Below are 27,831 nucleotides of genomic sequence, written 5' to 3'. Positions count from 1 at the left end.
ATGGACGGCAGCAGAGTGTCGGACTTCAGCATCGAGCGTATCCTCTCCCCGCAGCTGGGGCACCAGCACCGGGTCGCCGCCTTCCCCCCGGGGGGCTTCCTCCAGGACCTCCGCGGGGGCTTCAGCCTGCACCCGGGGAGCCTCAGACCTCCCGCCCCGGTGCCGGTACCGTGCTGCCTGCGGTACCCGGCAATGAGCTTTGGAGACGGCTTCCGCTACACTGACTTCCCCGGAGTTTACCACAACTCCGGAGTTCATCTGCGCTTCACCCGGGACTTTGCCGGTATTTACACGCTTCATTCCTACCATCGACCACGTGACTGTTTCTCTTTGTGGGCCCAGGTTCTTTGACTCCGTCAGAACCGGAACCTTCCTCTCTAACTTGTGCTTTCACTGTTTAACTGTGCCGCGCAGATGCTCCTCTGCCGGCGGGTTACCGTGGTTACCCGCGTCACGTCTGGACGTCGGCTCAGTCGCAGCCGTGTCAGAAGCCCCGGATGAGGACGGTGTTCACCGACTCCCAGACCAAACAGCTGGAGGCGCTGTTCCAGCTCACCGACTACCCGGCGGTGGAGACGCGGGCCGAGGTGGCGCGGAGCACCGGGCTGAGCGAGGAGACTGTCCGGGTGAGTCACCGTGACGAGGATGACGAGGCTGGTGACGTCACAGGAGTTGAAGCTGGACGTGTGACACGTGTTTTCAGGAGAAATTGATGCCAAAATTCAGTTTTATCAGTAAAGATTTTACACCAACAGTCTAACATATAACCCATAATCTTTAATATGAAATCCACAGTACATTTAATCCATATTTAATTTAAAAGCAACGAGATATTTCTGTTTATAGAAGTTGCATAAAAGGACCAGAGGATGTGAAGCTCTTAGAACTAGTTTTCATCCTTCGTTTTCTCAACAAAGAGCCTCACTTTGAGAACCCCTCCATCTGTTCTATCATTGTTTCATTGTTGTGTCAGTAAACATCTCGTCTGCTGTCTCTCTGATGTCCTGCTGCTTTAATGTGACATTGAACCTCTCTGTGCTTTTCAGGTGTGGTTCAAGAACCGCAGGGCCAGGAGAAAGCGTCAGTACAGCGGGTCAAAGGTCAAATCCCCCTCCCCTCCCCCCAGCACGGAAGCAGAGACCAAGGTCTTCACCACCGTCCTCTGACACCTTCCCTCGCCTGCAGAGGTCAAGGGCCTGCTGCTTTCAAGGACACTTCCACAGGCTGGGGCTGCGTCCGAACTGCCAAGTACCAACCTACGTCCTCCTCCTACGACCTAAACACGCGGCACCATTCAGACACCCTAGATTGGTGGTGAAGCACGACCTCTGCTGGCAGAGCACAGATACCACAAATAGGTAGACAGCACCAACGAAAGCCCCACCTGCTGGCCTGACTGTGGTACTGCACTCCACTTTGAGCACCTTTCACTCATCCTCTATTATTAAGCACATGAACGCACCTTTAGTCATCAACAACTATAAATGTTGGTGTTCATCAGAATGGGAGACTGTTGGTGGCGCTAACTTGGCTTGCAGGTCCACAAGTTTTTAGGGGACGAAGAAGAAGTCCACGGTGCATTGTGGGCCATAGGTTGCTCCGTAGGATGCACCTGAACCGACCTACAATGTGGGCGTGTTTAGGCTGGAATTTAGGTTGAGAAGTAGGTCGCTACTCACGCCAGTTGTGGTTTGGGACAGCCTACGACCTGCTCTGAGACCTAGGACCAGACCTGCTTGGCTATTCAGACGCAGCCTGGGTCACCCTGCTAAGTAACTCAGTTTATCTAAGATGCATTCATGTGCTGCTAGCAAAGTCAGCAACTTTGAACTTCAGATGACATTTGCTGTTAATTTCTACTGAGCGACTCTTAGCTTCATACTTTTGAATAATTTTGTATTTTAATCTAATTTATTTAAAGCGGCGCCCATGTTTGAAACGCCAGCAGCATTTACACCCCTCGAGCTTCTTCAGAATTAAAAACAGACACAACCACAAACTCAGTCCTGCTGCTCTTTCTTCACCTGCTACTTTAAGTAACAGGTGTCATCTAGAATCTCTCAACTTTTTCACTTGTGTAAAACAAATTCAGCTGAGTTGGCATGAGGCTGGTTGCCATGGCAACTCACTGAGGGGAGGGCTGCGCCCACCAGGATGCCCAGGTGAGGGCGCCGGAGCTGAGTTTCAGCTGCTATGATTGCAACAAGAGTCTCACTGATGAAACCATCCTTCCATGCAAACCAGGCCACATGGTCCAGGTCTTACTGGGGGATCCTGAGACACTCCTGGGCCAGCATTGAGATGTGGTCCCTCCTCCTGGTCCTGGATCTACCCCCTCCCAGCAGGACGTACCTGGATCACCTCCCTAGGGAGGCGTCCAGGTGACAGATGTCCCAAACACCTTCAACTGGCTCCTTTTAACGCAAAGGAGCAGCGGCTCGACTCCACCCCCCCTCTGAGGAATTCATGATCTCATTTATTCGGTCATGACCAAGAATTCATGACCAGGTGAGAGCAGGAATCCAGAGCTTTGCCTTGTTGCTGCTCTCTAGAAGCTGTGCTGTTAGCCACAACTCCTTTACGCGCTTCATGTGTAGGACCGGACCCTCGGTTGTAAAAAGAAAGAAGAGCTTTGACTTGAACAAGACGGCAAAAAGATCCCGGATCGTCTGAAATTTAAGAGGTGTTTCTGTCAGTAACAGCAGTGGACAGGAGCGATAGAAAAACATCAAACTCTTTATTATATTCATCAAGTTGCCACTGTTATTATCAGAAGCATTTCCATGCTGATGAGAGGAAAATACACATTGAAAACCAAAATGAGAGAATACTGAGAAGTCACAGAGAGAGAGAGAGAGAGAGAGAGAGAGAGCATGCAGTGAGTATCTGTTAGCGTGAGGACGTCCAAAGCTCATCCTCACCGTTTCCTCCTCCGACGTCCTGCAGCTTTTCTAAACAGCAGTGACTCACACACATGTAACTGAGCACATAGTAACACACGCTACAAAAACAAAAAGTACACTTAGTGAAATTATCAAAATATAGGCTATATACTGTATATTCTTAAGACATATGAATGTTGAAACAACCAGTGCTGACTTGGCTTCTATGAGAGTTCAGCGTCATGGACTCCGACACCAACACCGTCCATTAGAGGTGACTTAAAGGACCAAACCAGGGATTTTTGTGTTCAAACAGTTGAAGGGCTTTTTGTGTGTACAAGATGATACATTTTTGTAGTAACATATTTTATCTACTGTGGCAGATCATTCAAGGCTCAAAGGGCTCTGACGATGGAGTAAAAGCCCATCAGTTGTATGTCAGAGGCTCAGCCGGCTCGGCTCCTGTCAGAGAGCAAGCCTGCGCTCCGCCTCAGAGCTCGGCTGGGCGGCTGTTATTCCTTATTGTCAGTTATTATCATTCGTTATCCTGGGTCGCTGCAGTTGGATTCGCAGGAGTCGGCCACAGAGTTTCTGCCAAATTCTGACAAATGCCTTGGAAGCCGATTTCATTTCGAAGCACAACAAATACATTTGAAAAGCAACGTCTCTGCCCAGGAACCAGGGCCAGGTTGCGCTGTGTTCTGGTCACTGAACTACACCCCCAACTGTCTACGTGAAAACAATTGTTCAAAAATGTCCTCGAAGGGAAAAAATCACTTGCACGGTCCTTTAAAACTGAACAAATTGAAAAGAATGGAATGAGGAGAGCTGACGTGGTCATTATATAACTACATATAACTAGTGACTCAACAGTGACACATGGTGGCCAAACCAGAGGAAGCTCAGCAGGGAAGGAAACCAACAGAGTTTCACCGGGACATAATGACGGTACTGTACGTTTACTGTACAAAGACATACGTCCACCATCACTGCGGTCCACTAACATCAAAGGTAAAACGAAGGAGTCAGCAGATCCTGACTGTGGAGCTTTAGCATTGAACAGCACGCTACAGCAGTGGAGTGGAAGGATAGCGCTACGAGTAGGCTGATGGGAGCTCATCAGGAAAGATCAATATACAGCTGTGAGTCGTCTGCATATCCTTTGACGTCGGGACTGTTACTCCTCTCAGGAAGCGCAACGCAGGACGTTTCAGCAACGCGCCGTTTCGACTTCAGTCACGCCTGATCAAGCGAGCTCAGCCAGTCTTTCTCGGGTCACTGTAACTTCCAGGTGCTGAAAATACTTCACGCCATTGGTGCCATTAAAGGCAAATGTTCAGGAATTACAACACTGATAAAAACGAATAAGCTGCACTCTTCTCCAGGGCAGCCGGTGGGTTTCATGACATGGAGTTTGCTTGAGCTAGCATTAGCATTGCTAATCTTATGTGCTCTCAGGGATGAGTCGGACACTGCTGCGCTCCAGTTCAACTCGGAAGACAACATTTCCCAGTTCCCAGTTGGAAATTTCAACTGGAACTCTCGCTGAGGTCGGACTTCCTAGGACTTCCTTTCCGAGGTGCAAAACTGTCCCCAGCTTTGTTCCTGTTTTCTCCTTCAATTCAACTGAGTCCAATTTTTGACCCCCTCATTGTGAAGCGACACTCCGAGTAAACGTCTGACTTTGAGCAGTGTAAGAAGCTCGTATCCGATCACGCCGTGACTGAACTCTGTTGATCTGCGTGATGCGTGCATGTGCTGCAGTCATCGCATGTAGAAGCGAACTCCACGGGCACAAACAACAGGAATCAACGGCTGAGTGCAGGAACAAGCACGGCGTCTCCTTTGGCCGAGGCTGAAAAGAACAAGGACCCGTCCAGAACCACTCCGTCTGCTGGTTCAGAGACTCTGAACTCAAGAGTCAGCTTTTTACATGAATACTCCTGAGACAGTTACCCTGAAGTGAGGCCATCACAAACGATGACAAATGAAAGTGATCTTTCATTTAAAGTGAACTGAACAAAGAACTGCAAAGCATTCCACGGACCCCACGGACGTTCTGCTTGTTTGGAGGAACCAACACCTGGACCTGACTAGAGGCAGTGCGGATTCCTAACCCATCACTCAGTTGCTCACCAGTCCAGACGACGTTTGAGGGCAGTTTCACCTCATAACCCCAACAATCATGACGCCACTGGAGTTTCTGAACCTGGAAGTCTTTGAGTTTTAGACGTACGTTCAGATATGAACTCTGTTTCAGTCTGAACATTTACCTGTCGTGGTCTCCGTCAGCCCCGGCCTTCAGAGGCAGCGTGTTCATCCCTCAATATTCATGTGCTCACAGAGTGTAAAGAGGCAATAATGCAGGAACCAGTTCCACACAGAGGCAGCGGCGTTACATACTGCTGTTTTCAGTTATGCACATACTTCAGAGAGATGTTAACATGAAGCAAACACAAATGTTCAGACCGTCATGTGTTTTCTCTAATGCTCACATTCACAAAAAGTTATTTAAATGGAGAGAGAGAGAGAGAGAGAGAGAGAGAGAGCGAGAGAGAGAGGAGGAGGGTTAAGGGACTGGGGAGTTCTATGGTTGATTATCAATAACAATTATTTATTTGCAAACTGATTCATTGTGGTTTTAAAGCTGATATTATATTGGCCTTCATCTTCAGGTGACAGCAACAACATAAAAAGTCAGGCTGAAAAAATTTGTCGGTTTTGTTTTTTTTGAACACGCATAAAAGAAAGTTTTGGGTCTGTTAGCAATTTTGGTTAATGACACACTAAGACTGTTGCTGTCTGCTTGCAATAATAAACTATAAGGACTAATGTTTTTATCTGGAAGAAGATCAAGAAGAAGAGCTCTAAGGTTTAGTTGCTACGATAGTTAAAGACTAAAATCCTTCCATTTCTTGTGTGTTCATGTTTGTTGTGAAATTTGACAGATTGTAACTGCTAGCATCCACCAGACAAGTGATAGCACAATGTTGTCATCTCAAATCCCAACATCTATTAGATAAAAAAATAGAATCGGCTGATAAAATACAATAAACAGAGACGCTGATTAACCCTGTTTCCACGTTGACACCTACGATTAAAGCATGCAGGGGATGCAGCTCTCCACCCACAAACTCAACTGCTTAAAGGTTTATCTTCAGTGTCAGCTGCTCCAGTTACACGAGTAACCACAGTTCTGGGAGATCAAGGCTGCTCCAAAAACAAATTCAAGGTCATGCAGGTGAGATCATTAAACAGCCAACACAGCTGTTACCTCACGTGCTGTTGCGTGGCGAAGGCTCGCATAAATGAGGCTAAGTTTTCAAGTAGTTTACGTGAAGCTGAGTCGATGTATCTGAGCCGAACTCCTTTCAGAAAACAAGCATTTTAAAACTTGTTTGTTTGGTGTCTTACAAACAAAACTTGACAAAACACCAATTCTAAGTTTCCAGGAAGTCTGCATGATGATGTGGGAATTTTTAGATCATATTTGAGCCTTTTATTAGAATTAAATCCCTGCCAAGCCTGTGCTGGAAGCAGAGGTCATCCAGAATCAGTTTCCACAAAGGTGATTTCAGCCACGGTTGACGATGGACATAGCCAGCGGAGCAACAGGCTCCATGTAGCGACATGGAGGTAACGGCTCCTCTCATGCGCATGACAGGCCATCATCCGCAGGTCCAATATTTGAGTATATCTGCATTACGAGGAACACGATTAAACAGGTAAAGCGAGGCGAATATTTGCTTTGCGTTTGGTCCCCACACTTTTGAGACCAGAACAGAAATGAAGTTCTTCGTCTTTGGGTCATGATGCAGCAGATCGGCATGGGATGGAGACCCAAAGCTTTTTCTACGAGAGTACACGAGCGTGTTGAAAGTACATCAGAGTTCCTCCACACTTGTATTTCTAAACATCAGAAGGAGTGAGAGGTTTCAAGCATGGCTAAATCCGGACAGCTCAGTTGGCTGAGACTCCACAACATCGCCCCCTTCAGGACAGACTTAAAACTATGCCATTTGTTTGCCTGGACAAATGTCTGTCTTCAGGTGCTTTTTGGGATGTAATTGTTACACAACAGTACTTTTTAATTGTCTGCTTCCTGTTACCATGCTTGACTGGCGTGGAGGTTCCGGACAAATCGGTTATTTCAGTATCAGCAAATCTACGAGCAGCAAACTAAAACATAGCAGCAACAGCTAATATATGGGGGGGGGGGGGGGGGTTATACTTTGAGAAAATGTTTTTTCCTACCCCAAAATATGGACAAGCGGGGAGGAAAGAAACCCAAGGATGAGACGTGTAAACAGGTGACGGGAATATTTCAGGGGAACTGCCAAAGCAAAGCTGGATTCGTTGAAGGGACACAGAACTTTTGATCAGATTCAAGGCACTATAGATTTTGCTATAGAACGGCTAAATTAGAAGGATTTGGGCGGAGAGAAAGAGAGAAGAGTTTCACCAGTTTGACCGACAACAGCAATAGTCTGAGGAGAGCAAACAACAGAGAGAAAGGAGATCTGGTTGGAGGGGGGAGCAGAGGAACTAAAGGGCGTGGTTAGGACTGCATCTCAGCACGCAGCATCCACGGAAACCAACAGCAGAACAGCAACCTGGAGCAGAGGAAGAGGAGGAGGAAGATGGACCAGGAGGTGAAGATGAGCACAGAGAAGGAAGAGCAGAAGAAGACAGTGAGTTTTAACCTGAGATTCCATGACCAGATTGTAAAGACTTCCAGATGCAGATTCATGAAGAGAAACACAGGACGTGGGTTTCATGTCAAATCTTTACAGAAGAGGAACAAAGCTTCATTTCACTGCGTGGTCGTTGACAGCATATAGGTCATCACTACGGCACGTGACACATGATGCAACCGTCTCCAACACCGCCTCTCTACAGGGGCTCAAACTGCAAGCTGGGAAACTTACTGCAAAAAGCAGCTGCTGAATGTGAGCAAACCACAACAACTGGAAAAAGACGTTTTCAGAGAAAAAAGGCAGCATTGTTGAATCGTACCCTCGTCACTCCACCACAAAGGAGGCTCACTCGCTCGACAGTGGCGCTGGCGTGGTGCCCACGTTGTACCACAACATAAACCTTTAATTCAGAGTTCAAATTATTCCTGGAACCAAATCAGAGTTACACTCCCTGAGGACAAGATCCCTTCATATCATCCAACAGCTGATGCAAACCCAGAGCTCAGCATCCTTTCAACAGTTTTCACACTTGCACACAAAAGTGAGTCCGAAGAAAGACAGCGCCCACATAAAGAAGCTAATTTGAGATCATTCACATCCAGCAGGAAACAATGAGGACCCGAGACATTTCCCTGTTGGACTCCACACTCCTGTGTCCTTCAGATAAGAAGTTTTCCATCGGACCACTGTCTCACTAAACCCCCCAACTTCAGTTCCATCAGTAATGAAAAGTAACCAACACTATTCAAGACCTTTCAAGGGTCCCCCATCGACATGCCAGCATCCATTGTATGAGGGGAGTTATTATATCAACAGACTTTTACTATTCAATGCACACGATTGCTACTCCTCACCATCTATAACCGGCCATCTCTGACATGAATGATATATATGATATATAGTCGATTATTTTCAGAAACTGTCTGACACGTGAGCCCCGGTTCTCACCTGGATATGGAGCTCTCAGAGGTCAGATCTTTAGGAGAACGAACTGTGTTGAAGTTCCTCTTCGGCTGCGACACTGAAGGACACAAACAATCGATATTTACAATTAGAGTTACAATTATCTGAAATATGTCTCCCTCAGGAGAAATTTGTACAGGGTTGGCAAGAGCCAAGGCGTACAGACAACATAGTACCCCATAGTTTCGTTCGGGTCGTACGACCAGTTGTTTTTCGTTTTTTGCCACCACCCTCCTGGTAGATATATAGCTGATATTCCCCACCAGGATTCAGAACTGAAGACGCCTCTGGATGAGAGGCGAAACGTCTTCTACTCACACGAGGTTGGTCCAGTTGCCATAATTTATGCTTTTTTGAGACTTACCATGACCTGGATGACTGAGAATATCCACAGATGTACTCAGTGGATGGGTTTCTGGTTCATAAATGTACAGTCAGGTCTTATTTGGGGTTTTATTTGGTAAAGTTTGCTGCAGTTGACAAGGCGGGCCACAAGTCCAGTTGAGCTAAACGACCAACTGACCTTTTCATCTGCAGTAATGATAACTAGAAGGAATGAAGCTGACAGACGGAGGAGTGACATCCTGATAGACACTTACTGGTGACCTGGTGCACTTTCTTCACCATGGAGTTCTCGTTCTGTGAGCCATCCTTAGGACCTCCAATTCTGAAAAAGCAACAGTAAAACACGTCCATCTGTATTCATCATATTCAGCTAAACTACACATAGCACCTCCAAGTTGTCACTGGCTTTCTTTCTTGGTATTTCAAACCTGAGCAATGCTGTAATTACATTCGTTACACTGAGCTTTTAATGTTGTGGCATTTGTCATTAGAAGTAAACTGATTTAACAACAAACAGAGAGTTTCAGAAAAAAACCTCCAACCTCTGGACACGGGAGGGTGGAGCAAACACTCCGTATTTGGGGAGGCAGTTGAAGTAACGAACACCGAAGACGGAGCCGTCGTGTTTCCCCGTCGGCTGATCCAACTCGATACCAAACCAGTAACCTGAGGAGTCGCACAGACCAAGATCAGCCACTTTTAGGGACCGGTGAGAGGAAAGAGACAGAGGAAAAGAAAACCAAGGCCATTTATTCTAACCACTATTGGAGAAAAAGTAAAGTAAATGAGTCCGTTAGGTCTTCACGTGTTTGCAGCATCAGGTATGTGACAGTGTCAGTGTTAACTCAGCTGAGGACACCCTGGAGAAACACCTGGACCACCTGTGCGGTGAATGTGTGGAGGATTCAGCAGACAAACCTGGAGCAAAGTCAGTTTTGCCGTAGAAGCGGACAGTGCCTTGTTTCTGTCCAGCCACCAGAACCTGATCTCCTACTTCCACATTCATTCCCTCTGGGTCCAGACTGGCGACTGACGCCTTCTTCCTCTGAGCTGCAAACACAGCACAGGTTGACACATCTGTAGCTCTGAACAACCATCAACCAACCAACCATCCCTCAGTACTGCTGTTCATTCTTCCTCTGCGTCAGAGGCAGCTCACCTTTCTCTCTCTCCTTCTTCTCTTTCTCCTTTTTGGTCTTCCCAGCCAGGCGTGAGGCCAAGTCCATGCGTGGGGTTCGGGGGGTGGAGGTGACAGATGAGGGCGCTTGATCCACGGCTTTGGAAATCTTTGACACTGGAGCAAAAATTCCTGCAGAACAGAAGAGACGAGTGCTGCAGACGCATGTTTGGCCTCCATGGAGCAGAAAGACCCAGAACAAGCCAGCGGCAGCCCAGCTGAGCTGCGTCCTCCTGAACCATCGTCTTCATCAAGACAAAAGTTTCCATTTTCTTCTAATTTCATCCAACAGACTACACACTCCTCCTCTGGGTATTCCACTGATGTAGGTGTTTTAACTTCTGGATAGACGGAAATCGGGTCGTAACATCATGCAACCAGCACTAAGACACAGAATTCCCCTTGTTTACATTTCTGCATTTGCACCCCAATTAAAAAGTGATAACAATGGCGGCCTATTTTAGCATTTCGTTTGATTATTCACTCATTCAAGAGATGGCTTATTACTGCAATGGCAATTAGAGCCACAAGGTGGTGCCCTCCTCACAGTGGTGCGTTGCTGCTCCAACTGACATCCACAGGAGCAACGTTCATCCCTCACTGCGGTCGACGTGAAGGACCGCACAACAGCAGCCCCCCACATCCTCTCTCTTAGTCTCTCTCTCAGCTCTGATTTGGTCTCCTTTGGTCTCAGATGTCTTCACTAGTGAGTCTCTATCTGTCTGGCATTTCTGAAGTATTTGGAGACATCTGAGCTTTACACTGTATTGTGACTTGTTTATTCAATGTTAATATACTGGTTATTATGCAACAGAGTGCAATGTAACGCAGGCGACTGTGATTCAGGGATTCAGGATTCAGCCTCTACTTGGATCACAGCATCATGGCAGCAGCTGTTACCTAACTTAGGTGGACAGATGAAGTAACGGACTCCGCCCACACTGCCATCGTTCTTTCCCTCAGGTTCATCGAGCTCCACGCCGACCCACTGACCACTGGCAAACTCTGTTGTACCGCAGAACCTCAGCGTGCCGCTCTGCAGGAAAGACGTTTGTGAAGTTTGAGGTGAAACTGTGGTGGTCTTTGACACAAGAGAGCAGAGATCCATCGGCTGGTGAGGTTGAAGATGGAACTCAAACAGAACATCAGCGCTACAGATGCATGGGGGTTTTAATTTGTCATGGTACAGGAGGAGAACGTGTCAGTGCGGTAAGTCAGCTCAGTTTAGGTTACAGACACCACCAACCAACCTGTGTGAGGTTTGCAGTCGGGCTGTCATCGCTGCTCTGGTGTCTCTGGAGCTACACAGTGAGAACAGACTGTTCAGAGCTCATGCAGCAGCTCAGCTTTAAATCAGCGCACATTTGAGAAAGAACTCCATCAACAAAAGGGTTATTTTTCATACTTGCACTGTTCACGGTGGTTGTCACTGGGACGTTTGACACAGCGGAATCAAGGGTGTTGACGTATCAAGAGCTGATTGTGAGGCGGTGCTATTTTGACAGTAATGTTGTAGGTTTCTGCTGAATATGCTCTAATTTGAACTTTTCTAATCTTCCAGCTCACTAGGTGGCGCTGTCATGAAAATCTGGGTTTAATCAATGACATGCAATTAATTCAGTGAACAATACAAATAGCAATAATATAATATACTAAAAGCACAAGTAATTTGTGTAAATGTTATTCCAGCCATCGAGATCTGGGTGGTTCTTGGAAATAAATTCACAGTTTTTTGGTTAAATGGTGGAAACCACGTGTGTGGTTCTCAGCAGCTGAAGATATTAGAAGCTTCAGTTCTACATCAGATCCACCAGTAAACACCAGACCGGTGGATGGTGGAGGTTCAGGTTTACATCAGATCCACCAGTAAACACCAGACTGGTTCAGTTCTACATCAGATCCACCAGTAAACACCAGACCGGTGGATGGTGGAGGTTCAGGTCTACATCAGATCCACCAGTAAACACTAGACTGGTGGATGGTGGAGGTTCAGCTCTACATCAGATCCACCAGTAAACACCAGACCGGTGGATGGTGGAGGTTCAGTTCTACATCAGATCCACCAGTAAACACCAGACCGGTGGATGGTGGAGGTTCAGCTCTACATCAGATCCACCGGTAAACACCAGACCGGTGGATGGTGGAGGTTCCGTTCTACATCAGATCCACTAGTAAACACCAGACCGGTGGATGGTGGAGGTTCCGTTCTACATCAGATCCACCAGTAAACACCAGACCGGTGGATGTTGGAGGTTCAGTTCTACATCAGATCCACCAGTAAACACCAGACCGGTGGATGGTGGAGGTTCAGTTCTACATCAGATCCACCAGTAAACACCAGACTGGTGGATGGTGGAGGTTCAGTTCTACATCAGGTCCACCAGTAAACCCCAGACTGGTGGATGTTGGAGTGGTGGAGTCCTAAAAACCTGGGATGCTAACAAGAGTCTAGAGGAGCCTACAGACGTCATGGAGGTCATTAAAGGTCATCAGGGGGAAACAGAAGAAACCTGAAGCTCAGTGGTGGTGACCTTGAAGTCATGTGACCCTGGGTTTTGTCACACCAGGGGCTCCAAGGCCGCAGCTTGATGCTCCTCATACAACAAAGGGAAAATTAAATCCCCTCTTGTTGCATTCTTCTTCATCTATGGGACCCAACAGAAAAGATCGCCTCCCAACTGCTTATCTCAATTTACCAACTTCTAATATCTCTTAACAGTCGTAGAAGGAAATTGTTGTTTTTTTCTCCCTGATTTTCTGAATGTCTTGATAAAATGTGTGATACATTTGGAGGAAAAACAGACGACCGACTTGAACACCACCACAGTTGCATCACTATGTTTGCCTTTAATCTGAGCCGGCGTAAACTGTAGGTCTGACCTTCATGTCGTCCAGCACCACGCGGTCGCCCAGCTTCAACCCCAGTGATGTCAGCATCAGGTTTCCAGGGATGTTGTCGTAGTTGGGCAGCGTGGCTCTGGGGAGGTTACAGCTCAGAGGAACGGCGTCCAGCAGCAGCTGCTTCAGCTCTTTAGCTACCATGGCAGCCTCGGCCTTGTCCAGGCTCATGTCCATCGGGTCAGGGACCACCTCTCCTGGAACCTGGCCCTTGTCATTCTGCAGACATTACAAAGGAAGGAGGTCGATGAAGGAAAGAAGATGGCCATCAACACAGTATTATTTCTTGCAGCGTCTTTTTGAAAAGCAACCAATGACATCATTAAGAGTGCAACTCGGATGAAAAAAATGAAGGGGTTAACAAGCTGGAGCGGAAAATGGTAGCGACACAAACATCTCCAGGATGATGCTGCAAAATGATTGAAGCGTAAGCGTTATCCATTCAGTCATCATGTTGCCAGGTGAAAAAGAACAAATCCAAATTTTGTGTGATATACAAACAACTTATCAACTATTTGATTAGTTGATATATTTTTATCTACAGAAGGAAAAAGACAAAAACTGTGTTTTACCCGGACAGTGGGGTTGGCTCCGTGCTCCAGCAGACACTTGACTGCACCCAGACAGAGGTTGGAGGCGGCGATGTGGAGCGCCGTGCCGTAGTGGAAATCACTGCATGTGGAGTTCAACACTGGAAGCAACAGAAGAAAAGACGATCCCTGAAGTTACACTTTGAATATTTGAATATTAATGATGTGAAGATGGAGTACCTCAGAGGTCAATCCTTGGCCCTTTGCTTTTCTTTATATATGTCACCTCTTCGTCAAAGCATATATTCTCCTGGAATTAACACCACTGTATGTTCCTGTACAGGCCGATCATCGCTCTAGCTTGTCAGCAGTAGAAACCTGGATGTCACGCAACTTCCTGCCCTTACAACCTGACAAAGACAATGGTCAATGGTCCAGATCGGTCATGTGACTCTGGGCAACTTTGAAATTTCTGAACGTCTCGTAGTTCAGAATCTTGGTGTTACTATGGTCCCGCCTTCTTCCACCTGCATCGCTAAAATCAAATCAAGTCTTGATCAACTTAATTTTATTTGACCTGACCAGACATCCCTTCCCTGAATTTGACACCTGTCCATGTGTGTTTGAGTGTGTGTGTGTGGGGGCGGGGGGGGTTCTTGTCACCTCTTGGTTTTGCGGCTTTGAGCAGGACTCGGATCAGTTCTGGGACGTCAAAGTAAGCTGCGTAATGTAGAGCGTTCATGTTGGTCCAGCGGCTCCTCAGACTCACATCAGCACCCAGAGAAATCAGCTGACTGGTGAGACGCAGTGCCGCCGCTGGGTCACCTGCACCCACAATTACGGAAGTCCACACTAAATACAAGAAGATCTAAGAGGAGTAACCTCACCCCCACCCCCCACAAATTATCTTACCAACTCCGTGAGCTCCGGCTTTGCAGCTGTAGTGAAGCAGCGTCATGTCTGTCAAACCATCACGGTCGTTGACATGGCAACCTCGCTTCAAGATCTGAGATGAGGGGAGAGACACAGAAACATTCTGGTCAGGCTTTGGTGTGAACATCAATTATTCTGCATCAAAGCTCCAGCAATTGGACACATTTAGTTGATCAAAAACAACCAAAAATTGTGGTCAACCTCTCAACATGGTGATCCACAGGAGGGTTCGATTGTCCCTTGAGCTTTAAATGGAGCCTCTGAAAGAAGCAGCAACTGGTGGCAGTGTATGAGCCTGTTAGCTGAGCGTTAGCCTCTGTCATCAGCATGTTAGTATCTGGTAGCAATATACTTGTCATGTGCTTGCTAGACTTCATCCATCCATCCATTTTCTGTACCGCTTATCCATTAAGGGCCATGGGGGGGGGGGGCCTTTCCCAGCTGACATCTGACTTCTTCTCATAAATGATGATTTCAAAAGTGAGGACCAGAGCAACCACTAACATCCCGAATATGCTAACCCTTAATTGTGTCCTTCCTAGAACCCCCATGGAGCTGCTCTCTATGAATCTAGATGATGTTGCGTCTGGCTGAGGAGTCCAGTGACCCCCCCCCCCCCAGCTGATTCAGCCTCCTGCTGAGTCACGATGGAACCATTCATCCCTCTGTTCTCTGTAAGTTCTGTTTGTCTCCCTCCTCCTATGTGTGTCTCTCTCTCCCTCTGCTCCTAGGCTGGGCAGCCATTTTAACTGGGTCATTATGGCCATCACTTTCTATCCCCTCTTCCTTCTTTTTGAATCTCTTTTCCACATCTCCCTCTTTGCTTTGTCTTCAACATGCACAAACGTCAGCGTACCACTTTGCCACATGAGCACCTTATGTTAGTTTCAGCCATCATTATAAAATCATGCTTTGCAATATTTGCAGGAGTATAATAACCATAGACGAATGATCCACGAATGCATCATGTCATGATGTAACGTCCCTGTGGTCTCACCTCGTTGCCGATGACGTCGATCTTATGCTGCACCTGTGGAACCCACTGACGCACGATGGCGAACAGCTCCGGGATGGTGGTGCGAGGATCCATGAGGATCTCCAGACACGCCGGATCATTGGGGTCAAAGAAGGTGAAGGCTGAAGACAAACGGATACCAGAGAGGTTGGAGGAAATACTCCCAACACCCTGAATACAACGTCCACTCCAATGTGTAGCCAACACATGCAAAAAACACCAAATCCTATTAATGGAGAAGAGCTGAGTAATGATCAGTGTTCATTGTGTTAGTTTGATAAAATATGAAAAAAAATACATCTCTCCTTTTATGGTCATGAATCTCTCAAAGGAAATGAAGTGATTGGCGGGTAGAAAAGAGCCCTTTGGTCTTGTGTGTAGTATTTAAGGTGGTATGGCAATGCGCAGTGTTGAAGTGACATGGTAGTGTGGCATATTTAAGGCGGTATGATGTACCATAGTCTTTAGGGAGCGGTGCCTGAGCAGAGGGGTGCACCATGGCTCGGCGCCGCGGGTCGTGGACCGGACTCTGGTACTCAGACACTGACAGCGGTTCAGGTTCTGGTTCGACCTCCTGCTCCCGGCTGGCTGAAGGATCCTCCCCCTCCTCCTCTTCCTCCCTCTCTTCCTCCTGCTCGTCCTCCACCCCTGCTCTCTCCTCTCCCTCACGCTCCTCTTCTAGCTCATATTCATCCTCTTCATCTTCCTCCTCTTCCTCAGTTAGCTCCTCCTCCTCCTCTCTCTGGACCCTCTCCTCCTCCTGCTCCTCTCGGTCATGCCTCTCCTTCTCTTGTACCTCCAGGTTCTCCTCTTTAGTCATGATGAGAGATGCTGCAGGCCTGTCAGAGACAACCTCCTGTCAGTTTCTTTCTTAATATCACATGTAGAGAAACTCAACATCCAAAATTTAAGAATTGCAAAAAATGGTTGAAGATACGACTTTGACTTTAATGCTTAAAAGCAAAAGCATTTGAAACTTGATGTGATTATAGCCAATTTAGAACAGATATTTTACAGAGGTTTTGTGGTGATTAATCCCAATCGCCATCAACTCTTCAGCTTTTTTAGCATCGTTGTCTTAGTCTCATCCCCAGTCTCAACCCCTGCATCACGCAGCAAGCTCTAAATGGTCCAGTCTGGCGTCCAGCACCTCCTCATTTCCTTTGTGTGACTGAGATTGAGAAAACAAAGTGGAAGCAAAGCTTATTAGCCGACTGCAGCGTACTGAAAATGGCAGAGGCTAAACAGGCTAATGCAAACCTGCCCTGTCCATCAGCAGCTGTTGATGTCTCTGACTGGATTAATTCTACTTTCCACTCAGCAAATGGACACAACACTCAGGTCCACCCAGCATCCGCTCAGAACCTTTTATCCTTGCCATTATCAGACGACTGAGAAAGGCGGTCTTTTCCTTCCAGCGTGGCGCGAACCAGTTAGGAGCTGCCGAGAATGTATCACCCATCACATACCAGCAGGCTTTAGCAACCTTTCTGTGCAGCGCCACGTAAACTCATTAGGGATTAGAGATAACACATAACTGAAATTAAGCGCAAGATATCAATCGAAACAAGTTTGTACGTTTGTAATTTAGACGGCTACGTGAGCTCGTTTCTAGGTCGTTACGTCAGGCATTAAGTCACTGTCAGGCCGTATTCACACCAAATGCAAGAGCAAATAATCCCCTGAAACACTGAGGTTTTGCCTTGAACATCCAAATATCATCTGCATATAAGGGTGTTTCAATGGTGTTCGCATGTTGCACAACAAATGTGGCTCCTCCTACAGGCTGGCAGGTGTAACAACTCTGTCTTTGAAATGATTATTCTCACTAAGAAGACTTCAGCATCCATTCTGAAAGATTTTATACAACAAAGTTTGAGACGTTCAGCTCCAACTGGGCCTCCTGGAAGGAGTTAAGCTTCTGTTGCTGGATGGGTTTTAGTGTTTCAGGGAAAATTCTGGTTGAAGTTCACTCTTTGCTGTACAAGCTGCAAGGAGGTTGCCTCGATGGGCAGTTCATGCATATATGTGTGTGTGTGTGTGTGTGTGTGTGTGTGTGTGTGTGTTTTAAATTGAAATTAATATCTGGCCACCCAGTTTCTCTACAGCTGCTTTCTTCCAACCAAACTGTTCATTTGCATTCATTCTCATTAGCCTGACATAATGAGACTCTACACATCAGGACATGTATGTTTGAGGCTGACACGTCTCTGCATGCAGCACAAGCTGTGTGCTAACAGTTAGCATCAGACGTGCTACGGGCTTCTGGGCTGTCTCAAACTCAGCAGGCCAATATCAAATTTGACTGTAATGACATCAAACCTCTTCAGCTCAATGACTCCTGTTTGCTATCTGAGATCTCAAGATGATGTGAAACATCATGAATTATAATAATTCGTGTCTGTTTCTGTGTTTTTGTTCATGTAATCTGCAGCCTCAGATGTTTAATTCCTGCCTGAACAGACGAATAATCACTGACCAAAACAGATGATGAAAGTTATGCAACCTCGCCGCCACGTGACTCAGCACAGACACACCAATATGCAATGTGAAAGTGAGTGCAAACAGGAGAGGTGATAATTCCTGCTGTGGTCATGTGACTCAGACAGGCCACGGAGAACTTGATGCAAAGCTGGTCTGGATCATTAACATCCCCTTTAGAGCTGCCTGGTATCAGGATGCTGATTCGGCCTCTATGTTGGAGCTGTAATCCTCCTGGATTCTCATTCTAAGACAAAATATTCTTATTACCTCTGCCGCAGAGGTCATGTGATCATTGGGCGGCATGGCTCAGGGGTAGAGTGGCCGTCTAGCAACCGAAGGGTTGCTGGTTCGATCCCCGATCCCGGTGACCATGTCCAAGTGTCCTTGAGCAAGATACTGAACCCATAATTGCTCCTGATGAGTAGGTTGGCGCCTTGCGTGGTAGCCTCCACCATCAGTGAGTGAGTGTGTGTGTGAACGGGTGAATGAGACGACACTGAAGCGCTTTGAGTACCGCTAAGGTAGAAAAGCGCTCTATAAATTGAGTCCATTTATCACCGGCGTCTTTGCTTGTTTGTGGGATGTTTGTGAGTGGGTCTGAGTGTGCACTCTTGATCACTTCTTCTGTGCACTGAAATGTTTTGTTTTTTCCTTGTTTGTAGAAACCCTTGGATGGATTTTGGTGACATCTGGGGATGAAGAAGGAACGTAGCAGTGGGTTTTTTTTTGGGACATATCGTTGACAAATTTCCATCAAGTTCTTTGAGTCCAAGAGTAACTGTCAAGACAAGGATGACAGCTTGATCATCGTCTGGATCTGTAATCCTGACGCTTGTACATGAAAAATCTGACCACACTGACGGCCTTTGTTCAGGCAAGCAGCACGGGTCACCATCTGGACTGATGATGGAGGAGACCTCGATGGGAGAGTTGGGAAGAATGACTCTATGTTCATAGTCGGCGAATACGGGAAGCCTCTTGGTGGAGGTCTTTTCGAGTTTGAGTTCTTCTTTGAAGCTGAAACAGCAGGATGATAAAAGAATATCTACTGCAACACCAGTGACACTTGGCCATTCTAACTACAGCGAGACAGAACTCCAGGTCCCTCCTCTGACGGCGCCGCTGCTTGGATACAGAACACGAACATGGAAGCATCAACAGCTTATCCAACCCTACAAAGTCAACCGTGATTAGTAGCAGCAGTACAACAAGCAGGCAACAACCAACATTTGGCTCTGCTGACCCAAGTCACAATGGAGCTTTGGAGGCACTACGCCAAATCACTGCTAACACTTCCCACCCACTACCAGTCTTTGTGCTAAGCTAACTAGCCTGGGTCTCAGATCCCTAGAGGAGGGGCTCTATGTTGTAGTCTGACTCTGGGGACCATGGGCAGTAAGACTTTCTCCAACAGTTGGTGCATTTCAAGGTGTTTTGTCGAATTGGGCATCAGAAGTTGTTCCAGCCCTGTAAAAAACTAAAATAAAGTGTATCATTGTTTCACACAGGCCTGTGCTTCATAAGGAGCAGGGGCGCGTATGCAGCCACCCCCTTCATAATGGATGAGGTTGGGAAATGCTGCTGACCAGCTCCTCCTCACAAATGATGGAAGACACTGAGGACACAGACCTGCCACACATGTCACATGAAGAAGACCAAAACAGCTCCGTGAAATCATCCAAGACCAGGATGAGAGGGGAGGAGCAGGGATGCTACACATGTTGCCCTCCTATTAATAGACTCTGAGTCAGACATCCGACACTGGAGGAGGCTGAAACCAGCAGGAACCAACAATTCTGCGCCGTTATTGAACCTCTGACAATGATTCTGGTTCATGATTTCGTATTTGGTGGCGGGTGAGGTGATCACATGGGGTGGGCACCCCAGCAGGTCGTGGGAGGCGGGGGGAGGCCGAGCAGCATCCTCCGCCTCCATCCAGCCTCCATTTTACAACAACAACAACCAAACACGAACATCGCCGTAAAAACACACTCCCGCCCCGCAGCAGGGCCCCCTCCTCGGCCTCGGCTCGGGCTCCACGGTCGGGTGGCTGATCCGGATGGTGAGCGTGAAAAATAAAACCGCAACGCTCCTCGTTTGCGGTTTGTGCCAATGTGCGTAGTAGAGGGAAGGATGGGCAAACCCCGGCCCGCTGACAACAATGGAACCACCGCAGAGCGAGAGAGAGAGAGAGAGAGAGATTGCGTGAGTCACATCTCAACGCAGATGTGACTCACGCAAAATGCGGGTTTTGAAGGTCCTGGGAACGAGGAGGAGGCAGGTTCATCTCCCGGGGGGTAAGGGTTGAACCGACTCACCTCCTTCTCCACCTTCATCAATTTATCCGATCGATCTATCAATCAGTCAATCCAATGATCACGATGAAACACTCGCGAGTACCAACTGGTGATTTCTGGAGGTTTTACCTGAAAAACAAGCCGATGGTCCTCTCTCCTCCCCGGCGACAGCGACAGGATGAGCGGCACGAACCAGACTGACGCTCCGCTGCCTCCTCCCTCTCTCCTCCTTCTCTCTCTCTCTCTCTCTCTCTCGCTCTCGCCCTCCCCCCATCCGTCCCCTCCTTCCCTCTCGCTATTTCAGTCAGAAACTCCAATATAAAATTGACAACCCTGAGACAAAAGTCAGAGATTATTCTGGAAGGTTTTGTGACGCCCCCCCCCCCCCCCCCCCCCCCGCCAAGGACGCACAGTGCGAATCCACAGGGGTCCGAGGTTCCAGAATTTGAGATGAAAGAGTATTTAAGCTCTGACATGACAGAGAGGAGATCTTTGGAGATGCCAGACTGCTTTGATGTCTCTTACAGGCTGTCAGAGACCACAACCTGCGGTGAAAGTGGTGAATTCCAAGATGCTGTTGAAGGCGCCATCCACCTGGAGGCCATGGAGACGGACACAGGTAAGGTAAAGTCTGATGTTTTCATCAGAAAGCTGGTTGGCAGTGTTTGAGAAGGCAGAGATCAACATTGCATTGAGATCAACTGGGGGTCGTGTGCAGGTCCTTAAATGCAAGCTACTCAATTACGCAGCGGGGCAAGTAAGGCAAGGCAGTTTTCTTTGTAGCCTGTTTTCCCCACCAGTTTGTCTCCAGGCTTCATGGCATAATAACAACATCCTCTGCCCTCAGAGCCTCACATCGACTGAGGAGAAACTCCATAGAAAACCTTGAACAGGGAAAAATGGGAGAAACCTCAGGGTGAGGAGGGGAGGAGGATCCCTCACCAGGAGGGACAGACGTGCAGGAGATGTTGGTACAGACAAGAAAACAGTTTATAACACAGAATGGAGGAAACATGGAAATGTTAGTAACAGTTGAAGAAGGAAGCTTCTGGAAGGGGAGGCAGGGAGAGCAAGCCAGCTTCATGGGGGACTGGATGGTAGACTGGTTCATGGAAGGGGAGGCAGGGAGAGCAAGCCAGCTTGATGGGGGACTGGATGATAGACTGGTTCATGGGAGGGGAGGCAGGGAGAGCAAGCCAGCTTGATGGGGGACTGGATGGTAGACTGGTTCATGGAAGGGGAGGCAGGGAGAGCAAGCCAGCTTGATGGGGGACTGGATGGTAGACTGGTTCATGGGAGGGGAGGCAGGGAGAGCAAGCCAGCTTGATGGGGGACTGGATGGTAGACTGGTTCATGGGAGGGGAGGCAGGGAGAGCAAGCCAGCTTGATGGGGGACTGGATGGTAGACTGGTTCATGGGAGGGGAGGCAGGGAGAGCAAGCCAGCTTGATGGGGGACTGGATGGTAGACTGGTTCATGGAAGGGGAGGCAGGGAGAGCAAGCCAGCTTGATGGGGGACTGGATGGTAGACTGGTTCATGGGAGGGGAGGCAGGGAGAGCAAGCCAGCTTGATGGGGGACTGGATGGTAGACTGGTTCATTGGAGGGGAGGCAGGGAGAGCAAGCCAGCTTGATGGGGGACTGGATGGTAGACTGGTTCATGGAAGGGGAGGCAGGGAGAGCAAGCCAGCTTGATGGGGGACTGGATGGTAGACTGGTTCATGGAAGGGGAGGCAGGGAGAGCAAGCCAGCTTGATGGGGGACTGGATGGTGGACTGGTTCATGGAAGGGGAGGCAGGGAGAGCAAGCCAGCTTGATGGGGGACTGGATGGTAGACTGGTTCATGGGAGGGGAGGCAGGGAGAGCAAGCCAGCTTGATGGGGGACTGGATGGTGGACTGGTTCATGGAAGGGGAGTGCAGGCCAGTGTAACAGTAGGGAATAAGAGGGGGGGGGCGATGCAGGCGGCGGTTGGGGCTCTGGTGGATCTGTGGAAACACAGAGAGACTGAGAGACACCAAGGCCAAACTACAAAGTGCAACAAGTAGTGGTGATGACATCACGGGCTCTGAGCCCAGTGTGATTCCAGGCATCTCACCTGGCAATCTGTGACTTTAATCTCAGTCAGATTACAGGTGCAGATTAGCATCAAGGCTATCTGGCTCATTCTGACTGTCATCCCACTTTACTTAGTAGTGCTGGAAAGCCTCAGGAAGCCCAGGATAGGGTTTGTTTTGGGTTCCAGTTTCAGTTCGGTTCATTGTGATTTGTACAGAAGGCAGAAGAAATATCTGTGTTTTGTACGTGTGTGTGTGTGTGTGTGTGTGTGTGTGTGTGTGTGTGTGTGTGTGTGTGTGCAGATACACACTATCTAACTTTTGGTTCCCTTTCACTCCAAAAACTTGTCAAAAGGTTGAGATCAGGGCAGGGGTGGTGGTGGTGGGGGGGGGGGGGGGGCTGCTCCTTAGATAAATCCCCAAAGATGGGTTCTTTTAATCCATCCATCTTCTCCCTTCTTGATGGGGGCCACAGTGACGACCACAGCTCCACCCTGCTGCCTGACTTTAAATCCATTCATCCTTCCATCTATCCATGTTCCCCCTCTTCTCCTGTTGAGGGTGGTGGGGGTGGAGCCTATCCCAGCAGCCTTCCCCCTGGACAGGTCACCAGTCCATGGCAGGGCCAGCACATAGAGACAGACAACCATTGGCTCTCCCAGCCACGCCTACGGTCAATTTAGAGTCTGGATTAACCTGGTCCCTCTTGATGTCTTTGGACTGTGGAGGAAGCTGGAGTACCAGAGAGAACCCAGCAGGAACAGGGAGAACATGCAGACCCAAGCCGGGACTTGAACCCTGACCCTCCTTGCTGTGAGGCGACAGTGCTAACCACTGCACCACCGGACTTAAAATACACTTATTAGGTAAATTAGCAATACAAATGTACAATATGGAACATAATGACTTCTATTTTTATTTCCTTGCCTTTATATTTATCCTGTACCTGTTGTTTTTTTAACCTCATTGTGAGGATAATTTGTTCTAAATCTAATTCCCAGGAACCTTAGATCTCCTCCAGCAGTTGTTTATTCTACTTCACTACTTTTGTGTGCTTCCTTTCACTCGATTCTGCAGGTATGAGTGTTTCTCTCAGTCCAGTCATTTTTTGAGATGTTCCTCTTTTATCCTTTCTTTTCTTTTTTCAGTGTCATGTCAAGCCTCGTGATCTTTATTTTCTAAGGTATCAGAGTTTCTACGTTAGAGACCACAGGTGATATAACAAACTTTGGGCATTTCTCCATCAACCATCATGGCAGTCTGGCGTCGCACTGGAAGGTCATAGTCATTCTTGTTTTTGATTGGCCCGCACGCACGACTTCCTTCCCACCGTACGACCCGCACAACTTCTGTCTTCGCTGATTGGCTGTCGGACCTGTCGGTCAAGTGATTCGCATCCAATCAGAAGCTTTTGTCCTTTTGACTCACGTCGCACACATTCGCCGGCAGTTACTATCCAAGATGTCGGCTACGTCCGTGTTCCCCATGTGTGTGCGAGCTAGCCGGGGCCTTCTACGGCTGAGGAGCGGGGCCGCCGGGGCCTCCGTGAGGTCCCTGGTGGATGTAGTGCGGACACTCTCCACGGACAGGCCGCCGGCCGGCCCCAGCGGGGCGACGGGAGGACTGGCCCAGGCGATCCTCCAGGAGAGACTTCAGCAGCAGAGTCAGGTGAGGCACTCGTTGGGGCGCTTGTTTTGATTCACTTGTGGGCCCTGTTGCGTGTTGAGAGATCTCAAAATGCGGGTTTTCCCTTCAAACTGGTGGCTCCGCCCGCATGAGTTGCCCTGGTGTCCAAACCGACCCCCTCACTAAAATTCCGACTGGACAGTGCCGTGAAAGCCGGTGTATTTCTACACATTTAGACACCAGACACGAACTGACAGAAGACATGGTTTGGTCTGACAGTTCGCGCGACTTGTGTCATGGCTGTGAATGTGGAATCCGAGCCGCCCCCGCGCGCTGTGCTGTGATGTGAATGAATGAGGCAGGGATGAGGCTAGCTAACAGGTTAGCTTGCTGCCGTTAGCATGCGTCTTTACTGGGTTTGTCTCGTTCTGTCGCCTCGGACAGAGACTCGGCAGCAGCCTACACACAGCCCGAATCCACTCGGTTCATAGCGGGTTCCGGTGTGATTCCTGGAGCTTGTTAGCCGTGACAGGTAGCAGTTAGCATCTGTGCTTTGGAAGCTACGCGTCAGTAAACGCATGCTGAGAAGGTAAAGTGTCTTTTATCCATCTGCGCTGGTGGATAAATGCCGTCATCTGCCAGGGTTTCTGGGCTTGAAGGTCAGTGCAGCCCGACCCCGCGCTTCTCCCGCCGTCTTCTACTTCTAGACACCAAACCTTCCTCCCCCAGTCCCGCCAGAGTCCCCTGACCTCCAGTTGCCCCACCGACTCAAATATTTGTCCTCTGTCTCCTCACAAGGACAGTGCAACACGTTACACAATTCGCCACGTGGGTTTGAGTCTTAACAAAAAGAACTTAAAGGTGGAGTTCCACTTGGAGCCTGTGGCCCCTCCGTTCTGACAGCCCGATGCTCTTGAGAAGTCCTGTAAATGCTGTTTGTCTTTGGTCGAGAAAGTGAGTCCAGAAATAACGGGAATGTCCAAACTCCGCGACAGGAATTGACAGGAACCAGCAGTGATGGACAGATTCAGCCCTGCTGAGCAGGACGCTGGTAAGGAGAGTGAGTGTGGGGTTCACTGCACCACAACAAAATCTCCTGAATGTGTCACTACATTTATTTAAGCGATATTGCAACATGAAACCGAAGACTCAAAATTTCCCTGTAAATTTCTGGGGCGTAAACATTTTGCAGGGTCCATGTGGTCACGACACGCATGACAACGTCAGAGAATCTGAAAATATGAATTCCCAGGCCCTGGAAAAGAGTCAATTCAGGTTTATCAGTGTGGCACCAAACCCCAACCAAAGTTCTGTCCTGACTCTGTCCAAGTAGAGCAGGTCCAGCACCTCCCTCCTTCAATGAACCTCCACCCAACAATTCTCCATCAGCAGCACATCCTGCAACAGCAGCCACCAGAACCTTCCTTTACCAGCAGGAAGGTGGAGCAGATCCAGGATCAGTGGGGACGGAGAGAGAGCAGGAGAGCAGGACAGAGACAAAGACAGAGAATGGAGGAGGACAGAGAGACAGAAGGAAAGAGAGGGACAGAGATAAAGAGAGAGAAAGGAGGAGAGACTGATGGACAGAGACAAAGACAGAGAATGGAGGAGGACAGAGAGACAGAAGGAAAGAGAGGGACAGAGATAAAGAGAGAGAAAGGAGGAGAGACTGATGGACAGAGACAAAGACAGAGAATGGAGGAGGACAGAGAGACAGAAGGAAAGAGAGGGACAGAGATAAAGAGAGAGAGAAAGGAGGAGAGACTGATGGACAGAGACAAAGACAGAGAATGGAGGAGGACAGAGAGACAGAAGGAAAGAGAGGGACAGAGATAAAGAGAGAGAGAAAGGAGGAGAGACTGATGGACAGAGACAAAGACAGAGAATGGAGGAGGACAGAGAGACAGAAGGAAAGAGAGGGACAGAGATAAAGAGAGAGAGAAAGGAGGAGAGACTGATGGACAGATGGGGACATGAGCAGGTGGAGCTACAGGTGGCAGCTGGAGCCTCTTCAGGTCTGGAGCCTCCTCCAGCAGCACCAGGATCTGGGATGAGGGGAGAAGAAGAGGAGTTAGTAACACGTCTGAGGACAGGAGGAGGAGAGAGAAGCCCAGTGCATCATGGGAGATCCCAGCAGTCTGAGCCTATAGCAGCAGGTCTAAGGGCCAGCCTAAGCAGTCCTGACTATAAGCCTGATCAACAAGGAGGTCTTAAGTCTGCTCTTAAACCTAGAGAGGGGGTCTGGGTCCTGGACTGAAACTGGGAGACGGTTCCACAGGAGGGGAGCCTGATAGCTGAAGGCTCTGGCTCCATTCTACTGTTAGAACTCTAGGAACCAGCAGGAACCCTGCATCCTGGGAGTGAAGGGTTCTAGCTGGATCATAGGGGACTAGGAGCTCTGTCAGGGATGAAGGAGCCTGACTGTTGAGGACTTTGATGGTAGAAGAAGAATTTTAAATTCTGTTCTGAATCTGACAGGGAGCCATGCAGAGAAGATTTAGGAGAAGTTGTGGACACTTTCTTCACAAGGAAGTGGGTATTAGACTGTTGGTAGTTTAGTGCAGTCCGACTGCTGATTTTAGTACACATTCATGTGGTATGAAACTTCATAAATCAGTACTCATCTGTTGGCACTTGCAGAAACACTTGGAGTGTATTTGACGTCCTGCAGCAGACCCATGCGCTTCTGGCGCGTGACCTTAGTCAAACACTGATTTAACCACTAGGCGTCGCACTTGGGACCCTAATGTGTGTATCAGTATTCTGATGGTGATGTCACTCGTGCAGGGCCAGCCTCCCCCCGAGGGTGGAGAACCTGAGAAGGAAGGAGAACAAGCTGGAGACAAGAAACAGAAGGAGAACACGGCCTATGCTAAGAGGATGGTTCTACGGATGGCGGGACTCATGGGACTTGGCGGCGCTGTCGGCATCGTCTACATATTCGGTGAGTTGACCTTGATAACCTGGCAGTTTCTCTGGTGTCTGATGGTCAACCGGTTGACTGGTTTTTACTGCCTAACGTGTAGTAGTCGTAGTAGTCGTAGTAGTAGTAGTAGTAGTAGTAGTAGTAGTAGTAGTCGTCGTCGTCGTAGTAGTAGTCGTCGTAGTCGTCGTAGTAGTAGTAGTAGTCGTAGTAGTAGTAGTAGTAGTAGTCGTCGTAGTAGTACTCGTAGTAGTAGTCGTAGTAGTTTATCCAGGTGCAGTGGTCGTAGGTGCAGATGTAAGCTGGCTTTGTGTTTCTGCTTGTCTGCTAACATCCAACCTTCCATCATGGGCGGATCAGCAAAACCAGATGTTGGTGTGTTTTGGGAATGAGACGAACCCTGCATATGTCAGCCTGTGAATGAGGGTCGTCAGGTGAAAACTGACAGAAATCTCACCTGGGGGGGGGGGGCAGGTTCTGCTGTGGGACCTGGGCGTGTCCTCTCGCTCGCCTTTGGTCAGAGCGCTGAGTCTCTGCTCTTCAGCCAGACGTTCCGCAGTCACGTGACTTCATTTTCAGTGTGTAGTCATTCATGTACGGAGGAGTGCTGCTTGCCCTCTGTGTTTGACAGAGAGTCTTGATTACAACTAAAAAAACGATGAAAGAAACTGAACTTGATGTGAATCAATGTGCCGTTATCGCTTTGTCAGGTGCATCTTTGATCATGTAGGTTCTGCAGCACTAATTCCATTTTGTAATTTAATAAAACCTGTTATTGATGCGGTACCTGAACTTGCCTGTTGGCCCGTGTGGATGAGGTGGGATGGCGTCTTTGTCACATGACCTCTGACCTCTGACCTGGAACAGGTTCAACTCAATTTCGTGAGCTCTCTGTCTTGATGGAAGGAGAGACGGATCTGCAGCGCCGCCTCATCGGCGCTATGGGGGCCTCCTCATCAGTGAGCAGACATGTAAACAGCAGCTGTGGTTGGTTTATTACTCTGTGC

General features: G+C 48.4%; 3 protein-coding genes across 8 annotated transcripts in view; 2 read left to right on the top strand and 1 right to left on the bottom strand.

Moving 5' to 3' along the window:
• Nucleotides 1–1,825, top strand: dharma. The gene is given in 4 exon segments (XM_086215052.1): nucleotides 1–53; nucleotides 55–182; nucleotides 415–626; nucleotides 1,047–1,825. Coding segments are annotated over 4 exon segments (513 nt in total). The 3' UTR covers nucleotides 1,167–1,825.
• Nucleotides 1,826–2,725: 900 nt separating this feature from the next.
• On the bottom strand, nucleotides 2,726–20,462 carry clip3 (CAP-GLY domain containing linker protein 3). Of its 2 annotated transcripts, XM_086216990.1 has the most exons (15): nucleotides 20,351–20,462; nucleotides 15,897–16,279; nucleotides 15,423–15,562; nucleotides 14,405–14,498; nucleotides 14,156–14,317; nucleotides 13,535–13,653; nucleotides 12,945–13,181; nucleotides 11,315–11,365; nucleotides 10,965–11,100; nucleotides 10,047–10,196; nucleotides 9,806–9,937; nucleotides 9,430–9,553; nucleotides 9,142–9,209; nucleotides 8,528–8,600; nucleotides 2,726–7,495 (listed from the first exon to the last, which is right to left on the bottom strand). In XM_086216990.1, exons 2-15 carry the CDS (start codon nucleotides 16,258–16,260, stop codon nucleotides 7,441–7,443), a joined length of 1,905 nt encoding a protein of 634 aa, XP_086073116.1. In that variant the 5' UTR covers nucleotides 16,261–16,279; nucleotides 20,351–20,462; the 3' UTR covers nucleotides 2,726–7,440. The 2 variants fall into 2 exon arrangements, with proteins under 2 accessions (XP_086073116.1, XP_086073117.1); XM_086216991.1 differs by lacking the exon at nucleotides 11,315–11,365.
• Nucleotides 20,463–22,990: 2,528 nt separating this feature from the next.
• timm50 (translocase of inner mitochondrial membrane 50 homolog (S. cerevisiae)) overlaps nucleotides 22,991–27,831 on the top strand; it is a 30,143-nt gene continuing 25,302 nt past the window's right edge. For 2 of the 5 annotated variants that reach the window (XR_015118237.1, XM_086216992.1), the window contains exons 1-4: nucleotides 22,992–23,141; nucleotides 23,277–23,352; nucleotides 23,424–23,943; nucleotides 26,689–26,845. Coding sequence is in view for 4 of the 5 variants with exons in the window: in XM_086216992.1 (XP_086073118.1) it covers nucleotides 23,737–23,943; nucleotides 26,689–26,845 (364 nt within the window). In the remaining variant the exon portion in view is untranslated. Of the gene's footprint in view, nucleotides 23,142–23,276; nucleotides 23,353–23,423; nucleotides 23,944–26,688; nucleotides 26,846–27,831 lie in introns of all 5 variants that reach the window. The other 3 variants (XM_086216995.1, XM_086216993.1, XM_086216994.1) reach the window with 3 other exon arrangements.

This window comes from Aulostomus chinensis, chromosome 10 (genome assembly GCF_037954235.1).
Source record: "Aulostomus chinensis isolate RoL2024-O1b breed Wild chromosome 10, RoL_Achi_v1.0, whole genome shotgun sequence".
Taxonomy (NCBI): domain Eukaryota; kingdom Metazoa; phylum Chordata; class Actinopteri; order Syngnathiformes; family Aulostomidae; genus Aulostomus; species Aulostomus chinensis.
This window is presented reverse-complemented; position numbering and strand designations above follow the sequence as displayed.

Coding starts and splice junctions, on each gene's coding strand:
- clip3 (XM_086216990.1), bottom strand. CDS start 16,260: ATGACTAAAGAGGAGAACCTGGAGGTACAAGAGAAGGAGAGGCATGAC. Junction 11,366..12,944: donor TGGTGCTGGACGACATGAAG/GTCAGACCTACA, acceptor CTCACTGTGTAG/CTCCAGAGACACCAGAGCAG. Junction 11,101..11,314: donor CGACTGCAAACCTCACACAG/GTTGGTTGGTGG, acceptor TCTTTCCTGCAG/AGCGGCACGCTGAGGTTCTG.